Here is a 13,518-nt window from a genome sequence, read left to right on the forward strand (position 1 = left end):
GGAACAAAGATTGCTAGGCATAACGTTAAGAGACAGAAAGAGAGCGGTTTGGATGACACAGAGCAAACGGGTAAACGGGTATAGGTTACAGAATGGGTACCAAGAGAAGGAAAGCGCAATCGAGGACGACAAAAGACTAGGTGGAGCGAAGACATTAGGAAATTCGCGGGTGCTAGTTGGAATCGGTTGGCGCAGGACAAGGGTAATTGGAGATCGCAGGGAGAGGCCTTCGTCTTGCAGTGGACATAAAACAGGCTGATGAGGATGATATATATATATATATATATATATATAATGTGTGTTTGTGTGTGTGTGTGTGTGTGTGTGTGTGTGTGTGTGTGTGTGTGTGTGTGTGTGTGTGTGTGTGTGTGTGTGTGTGTGTGTGTGTGTGTGTGTGTGTGTGTGTGTGTGTGTGTGTGTGTATTCGACATAAGGCGTGAACAGAAGGCGACACAGAAACGATCATCATCAGCAGCAGCCGCAGCGGCATCATTATCATTCTATTTCATATCCACTGCCGGACGAAGGCTCTTTCGACACATCGTCAATTGCGGCAGCGCCACCGGATTCCATTTTATGCCTGCAAACTTCGTAATTTCATCCCACCGCGTAGCTCTCTGCCATCCTCTTTCCCTTCCGAGGCACCCTTTTTCCCGTGACATTATTAAACCTCACGGTTTCCTGCCCTACGCCTTAAATGGCCAACACAATTCCTTTCGCTTCCTCTTCATATCGTTATAATGTGCACACCGCAACGGGGAACGAAGGACGGAAAGAAAATGACGGACACCTTATGACTTGCGCCCTTTGTTTCCTGTTGCGCTGTGAACGTAGTTGTGCATTACTAACAAGCTCCAGTCTCGCACCTCACGTCTTAAGCTCAACTAGAATATCGGCTACCTTTGTTGCCTATCTTTTTTTCTCTCTGTCTGTTTCTCCTATCTCACTAAACTAGGCCTATCACTTTCCATTTCACCACTAGTTTACCACCACTACCACCACTGTAGCTGTACCTAGTGTCACCACTAGGTACAGCAACAGTATGACCCAGGCTAAGCGCCACTTTCAACTACATGATGATATAGAGCCTATAAATAAACAATATTCTACTACTGGCATGTCAGTGTGCCTTCGCATACACGTTATCGCACTTCTCTGGGTGATAATGAAATTTATGCAACGCCCGAGCAGAACTCTCCTGCCTCAAGAAATTTCTTTTCATCTCCCCAATTATCAGACCTTCTTTCTAAACAGTACACGCGCCAAAGTTTGGTATGCGCTTACATTGTCGGCAGTGGAATTCCAGTTGATTTCGCATTCCATTGTCTTTGACCCCATCTCCGCCCTGAACTTTTCCCATGACAGTGGACAGCGGGTGACCTACATATTCTCCTTGTGGAAACAAGTCAGGGGTGGCATAAATATTCATGACTTGGGGCTATACATTCCTCTCTGTGGAGTGTGCTTCGTGTTCCGGAAGAAGCGTGCAACCACGAACATTTTTCCCGCAGCATTCAGCCAAAATGTAACCAAAGAATTTGAAGGCAGCTGAATAAAGAACATAGAGATAGAGCCATACCAAGATTCGCACGAACTAAAGTTTTGCCATAATAGTTCTGCGGAAACCCGCAAGGGGGAGAGCAGTAATTAACAAAGGGAAAATCAGACGTCCACCCGTTCGTAGCAAATGCTACAAAGGAAACCCATACGGGTTCCTCGAAAGAATAGCCTCGCAATTGAAGAAAAATTCGTCCTGGTCCGGAACTTGAACTCGGGACCACCGCCTTTTCGGGGCAGCCGCTCTACCATCTGAGCTAACCAGGCGGCTAGCAGATGGCAGGGAGAAGTTGAGTTTGTCAATAACTTGAAGCAAATGTGACAGTTTGACGTAATAATTCTGCGGAAACACGCAAGGTGGAGAGAAGTAATCTATTTCTTCAACTGCGAGGCTTTTCTTTCGAGGAACCCGTATGGGTTTCCTTTGTAGCATTTGCTACGAACGGGTGGATGTCTGATTTTTCCTTTATGAACTAAAGTTTTCTTTGTGATCGCCACCACCAACATCGGAGAACACAACTTTGAGTGTAACAAGCTAGAAACGCTGTATGACGTAGTGCATTGTTGTGGCAACGGCAGGCAAGGCAAGAGCCATAGTGACAGATCAAACTGCTTAATTGGCAAGCTAGGCCGTACGTCTCGAAAACAATGGTTAGCGCAGCATTCCCGGTGCTGATAAGAGCTCGCCATTTCGGTGACCTGACACGCCCGCATACGTATCTACAAAACGTCACATGGCTGATGCATGAATGTTTATGATAACACAACCTCTACCAAAACTGCGAATATTTCGCGAAGTATACTGACCCCCGTCGCCCATTTTTAACGTATAGTGTAGAAGCTGAGCATAAAAACCCCCAAGTGCCTTGGGAGAATGATGGGGTCACATTTTAATGCACCCACATTTCCGAAAAATCTTGGACCTGGTACCTAATTCGAGTTATTGATCGTCAAAGCTCTACGCTCAATCCAAGCAACATCAAACTTGACGCACCCCGCAGCTGCGTCAGATGAAAACGTCCCGTGACGAAGTGTGTGACGAAGTGTGTGACGAAGTGTGTGACGAAGTGTGCGACGAAGTGTGCGACGAAGTGTGCGACGAAGTTTGAAATATGGTATGGGGCGGATGCCGGTCAGGCAAAACGTGCTGTACTGTAAACTGGCCGCGTCGTTCTGTTTGAAACCTCATCGTGCATATCGTCACTGGGCGTTTCCTCTCTGACATGATAGCGGGGCAAACTTTTCTGTGCCCCCGGCGTGCTCGGTTTCAATGTCGTCTGTACTGAGCGGTGAAATTTGATGATGAATATCTCAAATTACGTGCGACTTTGAAGAATTGATAAAATAATGTAGGCGCATTGAAGTGTTACTGACTCCAAATTCACCGTATGAATAGCAGTCTCCAAAGCTGTAGTACGAATATAATTAACGTAGTCTAGTTAATTTATCTTCCTAAACTTCCATTATTAGAGTCAGAGTACGTCCATTTTTCCCTAGGATCTACTTTGCAAAAACGCCGCCCCCGCGGTGCTCGTGGCCTTATCATAAGCAATCTGTATAGTCTAAAAAAGCCCTGTGTAAGCCGATTTGTTATACGAGTTCTGTGCTATTTGTGGGTCACTCGCAAGACGACAACGACGACGACTGCAGCAGCAGCAGCGTCCACTGGCATCGATCAGCAAAGAACTGGAGGGCTAGTCGACAAAGCGTCTCCTTAAAAAAAATCGCACGGGCACATATACATCTCTTTGGGTGCCAGGCGATTTCCGTAGTTTGTAAACGAGTAGCGCTACTGATATATCACCCTAGTCCGACATTGGTCTATATATCCAGGCCCCTAGCGACAGCCGTCAACGAATAAATAAAAAAGGGGGGGGGGGGGGCGTCTGGAGTGACAGCAGCGCTTCCTTTTTCTGCTTCCTCCCTCCGTCTCTTTTCTTTTTCTTTAAGCTCTCTCTGGATATCGCAAATGCCGGAAACGTAGCGAAGAAGTTCCGGAACGACTGAGACGGCTGAATCCGATGCGAAATGCGTTGTCATCGCCTCTGGTACCTGCCTTCTCGCGATGAAGTGCTGTGCATGAAAAAGAAAAAGCGAGAAGTCGCAATATCATGACGATCTACCTCCGATAGCACCGACGGCTTTGACACTGGATTCAGCTCTTCGAGGGAGAAAAAGAAGCGATTGGATAAAGGCTCTTTGACCTATCCGTCCCCCTTACTTGAAATCTTTCTGCACATGGAAAGCTGTAAGCGGTAGAGAAGTGGAGCGAGAGTTAGGTGCTCGCGCAGAACTGGAAGCGCGAAATACCAATGGCTGAAGAAAGGAGTGGAATTTTCGTGCGGCTACAAATATTGCTGCCGCGTAGTTTGGGTTGCTTCGCACTCCCGCATGTTGAAGTATATGTAACCTCCATCCGAAGACAGAATATTCGACAGTTTTGAATGGTTCTCGAATCAGAATGCGAATCAAATAGCAAGGACTCTTCGATTCGTACTGGATGTTTCGAATAATCTCCCATCCCTAAATTAAAACAGAAGTTCACGGGGAAGATCGAGGCCTTAAGTGATGCACAGTGGTCGAACGGCGAACGTCGCTTGCAACCAAGGTTTCGACACTGGGTCTTGGTCAGCGCAGCTGCTACCCTGAGCAAGACAAGTATACAGTGTCGAAACATTGGCCCCAGCGACATTCCGTGCTCACCGCTGTGCATCCCCCCTAGAATGAAGTATTCTAAAAATAATCATGAGTATTCTACAGACTGTCCGGTCGTACTTGTATGAGGGCTCGGCCCCGACACCCAATCACAGAGCAAAATTTCTGCTGCCCTTAACTCTTGCTTCGCAAGCCGACATCAGCTTACTTGGGGCAGGAGCGTGTGTGTTCACCTGCTGCCACCACCTTCGTAACTGCTTCACGTCTAGGATGGAACGTCATAGACGGTTTAAACTCGGAACACAACGAGAATTTATGCACAGAGTACATACAGGCAGCTGCTTACGTTGGAACTGACGCGTCAAACTGGGCAGTTCCGCTTCCACGTCCAGAAAAATCAAGTGAAGGCAACAATTTCCGACCGAAGTAAGATAGTTACGTCGACTTGAGAAGCAAGAGTAACAGTCGAAGAAGCTTTACAGGTGCGGTCACGACTGGATTGCTGCAGGGGCAGCAGAAGGCCGCTCAAGGTAGCAGAAAGGCCTCACGAGACATATCGCCTCTTGCGAGACGAATCTTTATTCACAAGGTCCACGACGCTGCAGGGTTATTGATGGACGTCGCCCTGACAGCGTGAGCGACGTGTCAGCACAACGTAACTGCCGATCGGGCCTCAGTGTTGTCTAAAATAATACAGCCGTTAGTCACGCCCTGCCACGATGTGCGAAGCGTCGCTCGAGCAACCGTCCGGACGCATATTTTCGCGTAGAAGACCGCTATGGATAGAGGAGCAATACGTCCTTTGCAAGAGTAAATGGCGCACTGTTTCTGTCAATAAAAGATCGACCGCAGCAGCCGCCTCGCCGCTCCATCGCTCAAGCGAAGTCTTTCTCTTACTATACATACATCGTTCTTCCCTAGCTGTACCTCTTTTCCGACACTAGTCGGTGAGAGCAGATGTACTTTTGAAATGCATCACCTGTATTCAGGAGGAAGTGCTAACTCACGAATCAATTATTTCGTCAATATATTCTACGGAGGGTGCAATGATTTTTTTGTTCCTGGAAACTCTGCGACGCTCTTGAAGAACTGTGACTACAAAATGCTTGCCGTCATATGCATTAACGAGTGAATTAATGAACGTTCATTATACTAGGAAACTATATATATTCCGTGTATTCTGCGCAGTCTGCACCGTTGTATCGTCGTGGCGTCTTTGTAGCCACGCATGCTACTGTGTTCTTATAGTCAGTGATGTGACTCGACATGCTGACACATTTTTAGAGATCATGTATCTTGATTACATTTCCTTTTCTTTTGTACTCTTGAAGAATTCCGTTTGCTATTCATTCTATATCATCTTTCGCTCCTTGCAATGTATGAGGACGCCGACCTAGTCAAATCTGATTGAATGGTTTTTGTTTGCATCTACCACAGTGTCTATTTGACACTGAAACAAGGCTGATTGAAGTAAGTACTACACGAAACTACTGAAGTGTAAGCAGAGGTTCCGCGTGGACTTTTGCGTAGCCTAATGTAAATACGAAGGGAGCAGTGACGTAGTACGACCGAAGCGTCAAAAAGCAGCGTCTGAGGCACACGCAGAGTTTCTAGCGTGCAAATGTTCACGCTTTATTTTTTCTTTTTGCTCGGCTGCGCTAAAATCGCACGCCTCCTTCGTTCGCGTTTCAGTCATCGACTAGTGTTCCCGTAATCACAAATTGTTCTCGCCAAAAAATGAAATAAATTTTCGGGGTTTTAGACGCTCAAACAACGATCTGATTACGAAGCACGCCGTAGTTTTAGACGCCCGACTAATTTAGACCACCTGGAGTTCATTGACGTGCACCTCCATCTACGTACACGAAGGTTATTTTCTTTTTTTCTTGCGTTTCACTCCCATCGAAATGCGGTCGCTATCGAACCCACGACCTCGCGCAACGCCATATCCACAGAGATGTACTGTGGAGGGTGCTGTCGCAAAAGTAAATACGCGTCACGTAGGTTTGGGATCATGCACAAATAAAAACGGCTTGAAATGCAATTTAGCATTCAGTTGTTAAAGCACTTCCTTGTGCGCCTTATACTGACGGCCCGTGTCGTTTTCGGAGCATCCACACCGCAATTTATGAATTAACAGCTCATCTTTTCTTTTTTTCTTCTTTAAAAACACACCTTTGACATCTATAGGCACTTCAGCGACTCACCGAAACGCTCTTCTTTCTTAACTCTCAACTTTTTTGAAGTCGTTTTTTCTTTAGATGTAGAAAGACGGGAAGGGATTTGATTCCTGTGAACTAAGCTATCTTTTGTCGCCGGCATCTTTTCCGCACCACTTCCACCGACAAATGGCTCTAGTGGCTCTTTCTTTTTTTTTTTTTCGACGAGGGAGCTCCCTTGAGAACCGCCACTACCCAATTTATGTCTGTATTCCGCGACCGAAACAAAAGAAATTGGTCTTCAACACACACACACATATATATATATATATATATATATATATACAGTCAAACTGTGCCTCTTCTCGGGTGAAGCATTTACAAAATAGGATATGGGCAGTTCCCAGACCAAGACCCGAGAGACATTTCAACGCAAATGTCGTCAAACAAAGTTATAAGACCGTTACTAAAGACAAAATTTCAAGCAGCGTTAAGAAAGAGAAAAAAGTCGCAAGTTGGGGAAGATGGGTACTTATACTCGTCATCCGAGCGAGACAAGACAACAACACTAGGTCACGCGAGGAAGAAAAGGGTTTCGCGTAAAAAGCAGAAAAAAAATGGAGACTTAAATAAAGGTAGGCAGTGCTATAGAAGTTAAAGGCACCGTGCCATAAATGACGCCTCAAAGCTCCTCGCAGTGACGGGAAGCGTGCGGTTCGTGTTGTTTTCCTTTCGCAGTAAAACAATTCTAGTAACAGAAAAAAAATGTTTTGGGCAGCGAATGTTCATTTATTCTCCGGCAGCCTCCTCCCTTGGACAATGTTGCACACTCTTAATCTCCTTACACTAAGTGAAACGTGCTTGAAAAAAATATTCCACTAAGTGGCACCTATGTGGTGCAAATGTCCTTAAGCGTCCACTTATTTTTTTTTTTAGTAGAATGGACATGCCGGTTGAAATTAGGTGGTACAGTTTACGTTGGCGCGCTCCAACAATGCAATGTACTGAAGCAAATAGAGTTATAGACCTGTGCCAGAGAAAAAAAAAACATTTTTTTTTTTTGCTTACACCATGGTTTTTGAACTTCTGCTCCCGATTGCACATTCTTGTTCCATAACTGGCAGCAGCCTAAGGCAATTCTTGGAGTTCCTATTGACAAGCTACAAAGCGTGACCTCACGTAGGTGCTGCGCTATGCTACCATCGCATTCCGTGCGGGCAAAAAAAAAAAAGATAACCCGTTTATTCACGGAGCCTCCATATAGATGTGCAACAAAGAATCAATCAATCATTCAGTCAATCAACTTTATTTTAGTTTCTTATAAACAAGAGAAACATTACCATACTTTTATACAGGCAAACCTTGGAACTCATTGAGCAACTGTGTGAGGAACTCATATAATTAAAGCATTGAAATATAAGCCCTGTAAAGTAGGGAACATTGTTATCCTCATCAAGAACATCTCATTACTTCAAATTCAATTCAATGATTGAAAGAGTATGTTGTTATTTAACACTGAAGTAGCCTTTAATTATATTCCGTGAGAAGGAAAAGGTGCTGTTCTAATGCGGTTCTGAAGAAATTAAGATTTTTGGTTATGTTTTCGGGCAGTGAATTCCAGTTTAGAAGCGCCATAAACGAATGAAATACACTCCTTAGTGAAAAATGGAAGTGCTTTGTAGAAGCTTTGAATGTTCCTGCCATTAACAACACGATAAATGACGAACATAGCACTCTATGCAAACGTAATCACATGCGAACCAGAAACAATGTCATAAGTCAATTTAGTACGTCATGAAAAACAATGGTGTTTTAAGAGATGTACTACAAGGATTGACGAGAAGTTTGGCTTGTTCCTCGGTATTACTGCTATTATTGAATGTCTTTCTGGAGGGAGGAAGCCCTGTTTTCTTCAATAATAACTAGAGCATCTACTTTCAGCAAATATCACAGTTCTTGATCTAAGGCATCTTTTATAAGAGACCAAGTACGTTATCAATTCGTTCTGTATTGATGACTACCTGATGCGACAAATATTCGTACTAGAGGTTCAACATTTTCTTTTCTGCAAGGTTCTGCAAGTTGTTTCTGTAATTATCTGAATTTGTAAGCCTTAAAAACACAGTCATAATTTGCGAGGGAAGTGGACAATATCTTTTACGAACTTCGCTGGTGTGAATTTTTTTAGCTGGCAAAATTATTAGCCGAGGAGAAACTTTATAAAAGAATTCTTTTCCGAATTCTTTTTACTTGCCGCGGTGAATAGCGTAGACAAAAAAAGTTTCGAAGCAAAATACAAGACTAATTAAAAATTTTAAATTTTTTTCAGAGTGTTTTGTCAAGTTTAGTGAATGCAGACTCCATGCAAGAATTTCCCACAGAAACGTCGGATATGAGAACGTCAACTATTTCGTGTCCAGCATACAGGGAAAACACCTATGCCAGGCCACTCAAAAAACACGTCTGATGTAAAACGTCGTGAAAAAAGCAATGAAATAAGTAATGCCCCGCGCATGACGAGACACTGAAGCTTTGAGCAAACAACCAGCTGTATACCACCCAACCTGTTCAACTAAATAACTATACCATTATCACTGAAGCTCGCAGCACAGGTCAAATCAAGTTTTTCAAGGTGTGCGCGAAATGTGTTAAATATCATCACATTTATTTGTGTTCTAGCTTTTTATGCACTATATTAGCACGAACGATTGTGCACGCGTTACAGGAATAAAATAAACTACACAGGCTTTTTTTTTACGCACGAGCAGATTGTTTATTGACTACACGCATAAAAGTGCACAGAGCTGCTCTACGGAAAATACGTAATGAACATTTCTTTGAGGCCCCTTAACTGTTTGCTGCTTTTCACATGGCATCCTTTTAAATTCTTTTACTCAGCTGTGGCTATTGTATAAATTCCGCGAACAATCAATATTTGCTTGCAACATAGTAGTGTACATATCCAAAACAGTGGGTCACAGTCGTTTACGGCTTATATGGCTTTAGCTCGCGGCATTACTCAAGCTATTGAAAGATAGCTTTTTTTTTTACTGCTGACTCCTCTGAATCATGTACATCACTTCCTCTCTTAAAATGATCTCTTTACCAGTGATCAAGCGGGCATACGAACAACGCTTCTTGAACTTACTAAGAAAGATCCTCGTCTAAAGCGTCAAGTGGGCATCTGTGCACAGCTGTGTAACCCGAACCTTTACGTCATATCTCGGTTGCAATCAATGGCTAAATATGAACTATAGGTTTTCCTCTGAAGAGTAGGCTGTAGTGTACTTAAACGCGCGTAATTATGAAGTTAACGTTATTATTTTCATCATTATCACCATCATCATCAATCGTCATTGATGGCGTTTGCTTTGTCTTGCCAAATGACAGCATTCAATTAGGCTGTCAAGCGCAAACGCTTATCCCGGAGTTTATTTCAGCTATACTTAGAGGCGAAGTGCCACTTGCACCTTCGCGTCCAACGCATTCCCGCCTCAAAGTGACACGAGGGAAGCATATGGTTGAAGCAACTATTCGCCATTGCGATGAAACTACAGAATTCGAATGTCATTACGAGTCTGAAGGAATGCGAGAAAAAGGCATTTAGCGCAGCATTCCTCGACGCCTAGTGGCGTAGACCGAGTTGCACGCAACCACGCGTTATTTGCATCGAGATGTATTCAAATCAAAACGCAATCGCAATACCCCAAGTTGCCGCCTTCAAACGTACCGCCGGTTTCTTTCACTCCGTTTCTGCTTTGTAAACGCAGATTATGCACTCCTAAAACTTTGCTCACGTTATGTCTCTCTAAGCGCGAGAGGCGGCTAGAAATTTGAAGCGAGACCACCAGACGTACGTAAGCCGTGTCGCGAAGAGCCGTCAAATTCCACCTGTGCGCGTGTGTTATGCGCGAAGAAACCCGTGCGCGCGCCTTGCATAGCTGCGCGAATTCCAGTGACCGACAGGCAAGGCAGACTTCGTCTGCTGCAGATTAGAGAATGCATAGCGTGACAAGACACAGGAGAAAACTGTTTCGCAGCTTACCTCGGAATGTTGCCTTGGCCAGACGGTCACCGCGGCCTTTGAAGCCGCTCACGGAGTGGAGATGCAACTTTAAAGCCATGGTCTTGGGTAAGAAACTCCTGGTGTTTCAGAGAGGAAGCCACGCTAACCGTCCGCGGTCATGTTAGAAGCCGGTGCTTGTCGACGACCTGTGTCTTTCTCACGCACCTACGGCACACGCACTGCAGACGGAATTTTCTCACAGCGCAGATGCAGCACGCTTTCTGCAGCACAAACAGGCCAGACGGCCCTCCCGGTTCCGCGCTAGCGTTTCGTCTGCCAGCTCCCCATTTCTTCTCGTTTGCGATCGTGGCGCGCTGCGCGAGTCGACCAATCGGCGCTAGCCTTCCGGCGTGACGTCAAGCGGTGTTGCCGTGGAGACGCACGAGGAGCGTCTGCTTCTCAGGTGCTCGCTTCGTCGGCTCTCTTTTTTACTTCGTCTGCCCGGGGCACACGGGCCGACGCTCGCCTCTTCTCTTCATCGCACTATGATTTCTTTTCGTTCTCGTTTACACTTTGCGTGCGCCTTCACCTACCCGAATTCCCCACTTTCCCTTCTCTATGAACACCTCGCCGGTACGAGCAGAGAGAAAAAAATAAAGAGAGACACGAGATGACTAAAGCAACACAAAGGTGAGAGGAAAGACAGAAAAAATAGCAAAGAGCAGACGATCATGGCGTAGCAGACGAAGGGCCAGCTCCGGACGCTTGCGTCGTCGGTGAAGAGACAAAAAAAATGAAAAGGTGTGTGTTTGTCTCGGGAAGCAAACAGAAACGCATTGACAAACACCACTTTTGCGCCGAGAAAGGGCGCGGTTCGCACGATTGTCGGGTCCGCACCCGTTGCGCTGATGACCGGAAGAAGCACTGCTGCTACGTGAGCCGGCATACCAAACTACCGTGTTAGATAATCGCCTGCCGTGTGTGGCTGACCCAGTGCCTTCCTTCGTGGAGCACTTCGCCACACAAGTGCCAAGCACGTGAGCGGAGGGGGAGGTGGCGTATATTGCTTTTCTTTTTTTGGAAGGAGGAGGGGGAAGCTCATGCAGTCTCACTTTCTCTTTTTGAACGTGTGTGCATTCCTCTTATTTCCAGGGGTAACAGAAATGCTTCCCCTACTGCAATCTTGAAGTGGTGTCTTGCGTCTCTTGCGTGGGTTTCGGTACACTTACATCTCACGGTCAGGCGCTGCCGTGAATGCCGCCGTGCGCACGTCGGAACACTGCGTGCAAACAGCTTGCAGGCCCGCCGTCAACGTCCGTTTTTGTTTTGCTTATTAAAGCGACAGTGCGCAGGGTGCTTTGTGAATCTTGCTTAGCCGAGGCTAAGAACGTAATCAGGTGGGTCTGTTGTCGTTGTAAACGCATTTTGCTGTTTCATGTTTATCTTGCTTCGGTTTTTCTACTTCTCTGGAACTCCATACAGGCATTGTGTGTGTGTGTGTGTGTGTGTGTGTGTGTGTGTGTGTGTGTGTGTGTGTGTGTGTGTGTGTGTGTGTGTGTGTGTGTGTGTGTGTGTGTGTGTGTGTGTGTGTGTGTGTGTGTGTGTGTGTGTGTGTGTGTGTGTGTGTGTGTGTGAGAGAGAGAGAGAGAGAGAGACCTGCCCGGGGCAGTTAATACCAAATGAGCTTGCACTGCGACCATTAAACGCCGTGTCATTCTAAACGTTCCAAGAGAAGTACGTTTGGTTGATTGCAGTTTGTATGAAAATGTTACTTTTGAGAATGAAGAAAAAATATGTTGACTTTATCTCTTATATTTACGTGCAGATTTAGTAAATGGGCACTTCGCAAGGCCGTCATCGCAGATCACGTCATCGCAGATTATATGGCGCAAATGTAGAGAAAATACAGGAATATACACATAACAAACGTTCCGTCCTGCGCATTTCACTGGGCTCTGTCTAAATGGCTCCGTAAAACCACGTTCCATAACAATATATAGGACTTACGATCAGTCATTTAAAATTCATGTTTTCTTCCTTTCGTCACCTTCTTTTAGAGAGAAAGAGAGAGAGAGAGAAGAACAAATTATTCTAGAAAGGCTCGAGCTTGTTCTCCATAAAAGGTAACGATGTGAAGCATGCGATATTGTAGTCAACGGTAGCTATTTTAAGGTAGACGAAATATTGTGAGGCCCTTTTTGATGTCATCGTGCATCTAACCGGGAGCAAATTTTCTCGTTTTTTTCATGCTAATTGTTATTTTCACCGTTTTCGAAACTGCGACGACGACGGGCAAACATACTGTCGACAGAGTGCCAGTTGGCGACGGTAGAACCCGAGGTACGCAAACAAAGCCGCAACACTATGCCGCTTATAATTTTCTTTTTCTTACACGTAGCCTCCTGCAAAAGCAGTGTTGAAGTATGTGCGATCTACGCGCGCAGGCAACAACGAAAAAAAAAAAAAAACTTCCCTGAGTTTACACCTGACGCATTCGACGAGGCCTACGGGAATATCTCGCTTGTGTGAAGAGCGAGAAACGCGTTTCTTTTTTTTTTTCTGTTTCCTTCACTGAAGCACATGCTTGCGATCCCACCGTGTAAATAGGTTTTTTTTCTTTTATGCGCGAAAGTGCGTCATGCTCTGCGTCGGTGATATCCGCGCTGGGGAGTCGAAAGTGTATCACTAATATATTCGAGAGAGGCGGTAAGGTATGCGCAACGAAACAAGACAGTGCATATATAAACCTTGTATAGCTACCGCCACTGCTTATGCGCTGACTGCATTGATGGATAGATTTATTTATTTATTTATTTATTTATTTATTAATTTATTTATTTATTTATTTTACTGATTAAGCTTGGATTAAAATAATTCGGTGATTAAGACATGTAATCTTGTCTTAAAGATTGATTGATTGATTGATTGATTGATTGATTGATTGATTGATTGATTGATTGATTGATTGATTGATTGATTGATTGATTGATTGATTGATTGATTGATTGATTGATTGATTGATTGATTGATTGATTGATTGATTGAAGCTTACACTGAAACAATACACAAGCTTGTTGGAGCTGCGGCAGTGTGGTAGGAAAAAAAATTAGAAAACCATGCCATGGGCACTCTCCTACGTTT

The 13,518-nt window shown here is 44.8% G+C and overlaps 1 protein-coding gene and 1 long non-coding RNA gene across 2 annotated transcripts in view; one reads left to right on the forward strand and one right to left on the reverse strand.

Moving 5' to 3' along the window:
- mfr (ferlin family C2 domain-containing myoferlin misfire) overlaps positions 1-10,701 on the reverse strand; it is a 375,605-nt gene extending 364,904 nt beyond the window's left edge. The window contains exon 1 of the mRNA XM_050175214.3: positions 10,417-10,701. Coding sequence (XP_050031171.2) covers positions 10,417-10,495 — 79 coding nt within the window. The 5' untranslated portion in view covers positions 10,496-10,701. The remainder of the gene's footprint in view (positions 1-10,416) is intronic.
- Positions 1-13,518, forward strand: part of LOC129383816 (uncharacterized) — a 139,147-nt gene that overhangs the window by 122,419 nt on the left and 3,210 nt on the right. The gene's annotated exons all lie outside the window — the stretch shown is intronic.

This window comes from Dermacentor andersoni, chromosome 9 (assembly GCF_023375885.2).
Source record: "Dermacentor andersoni chromosome 9, qqDerAnde1_hic_scaffold, whole genome shotgun sequence".
NCBI classification, from domain to species: Eukaryota; Metazoa; Arthropoda; class Arachnida; order Ixodida; family Ixodidae; genus Dermacentor; species Dermacentor andersoni.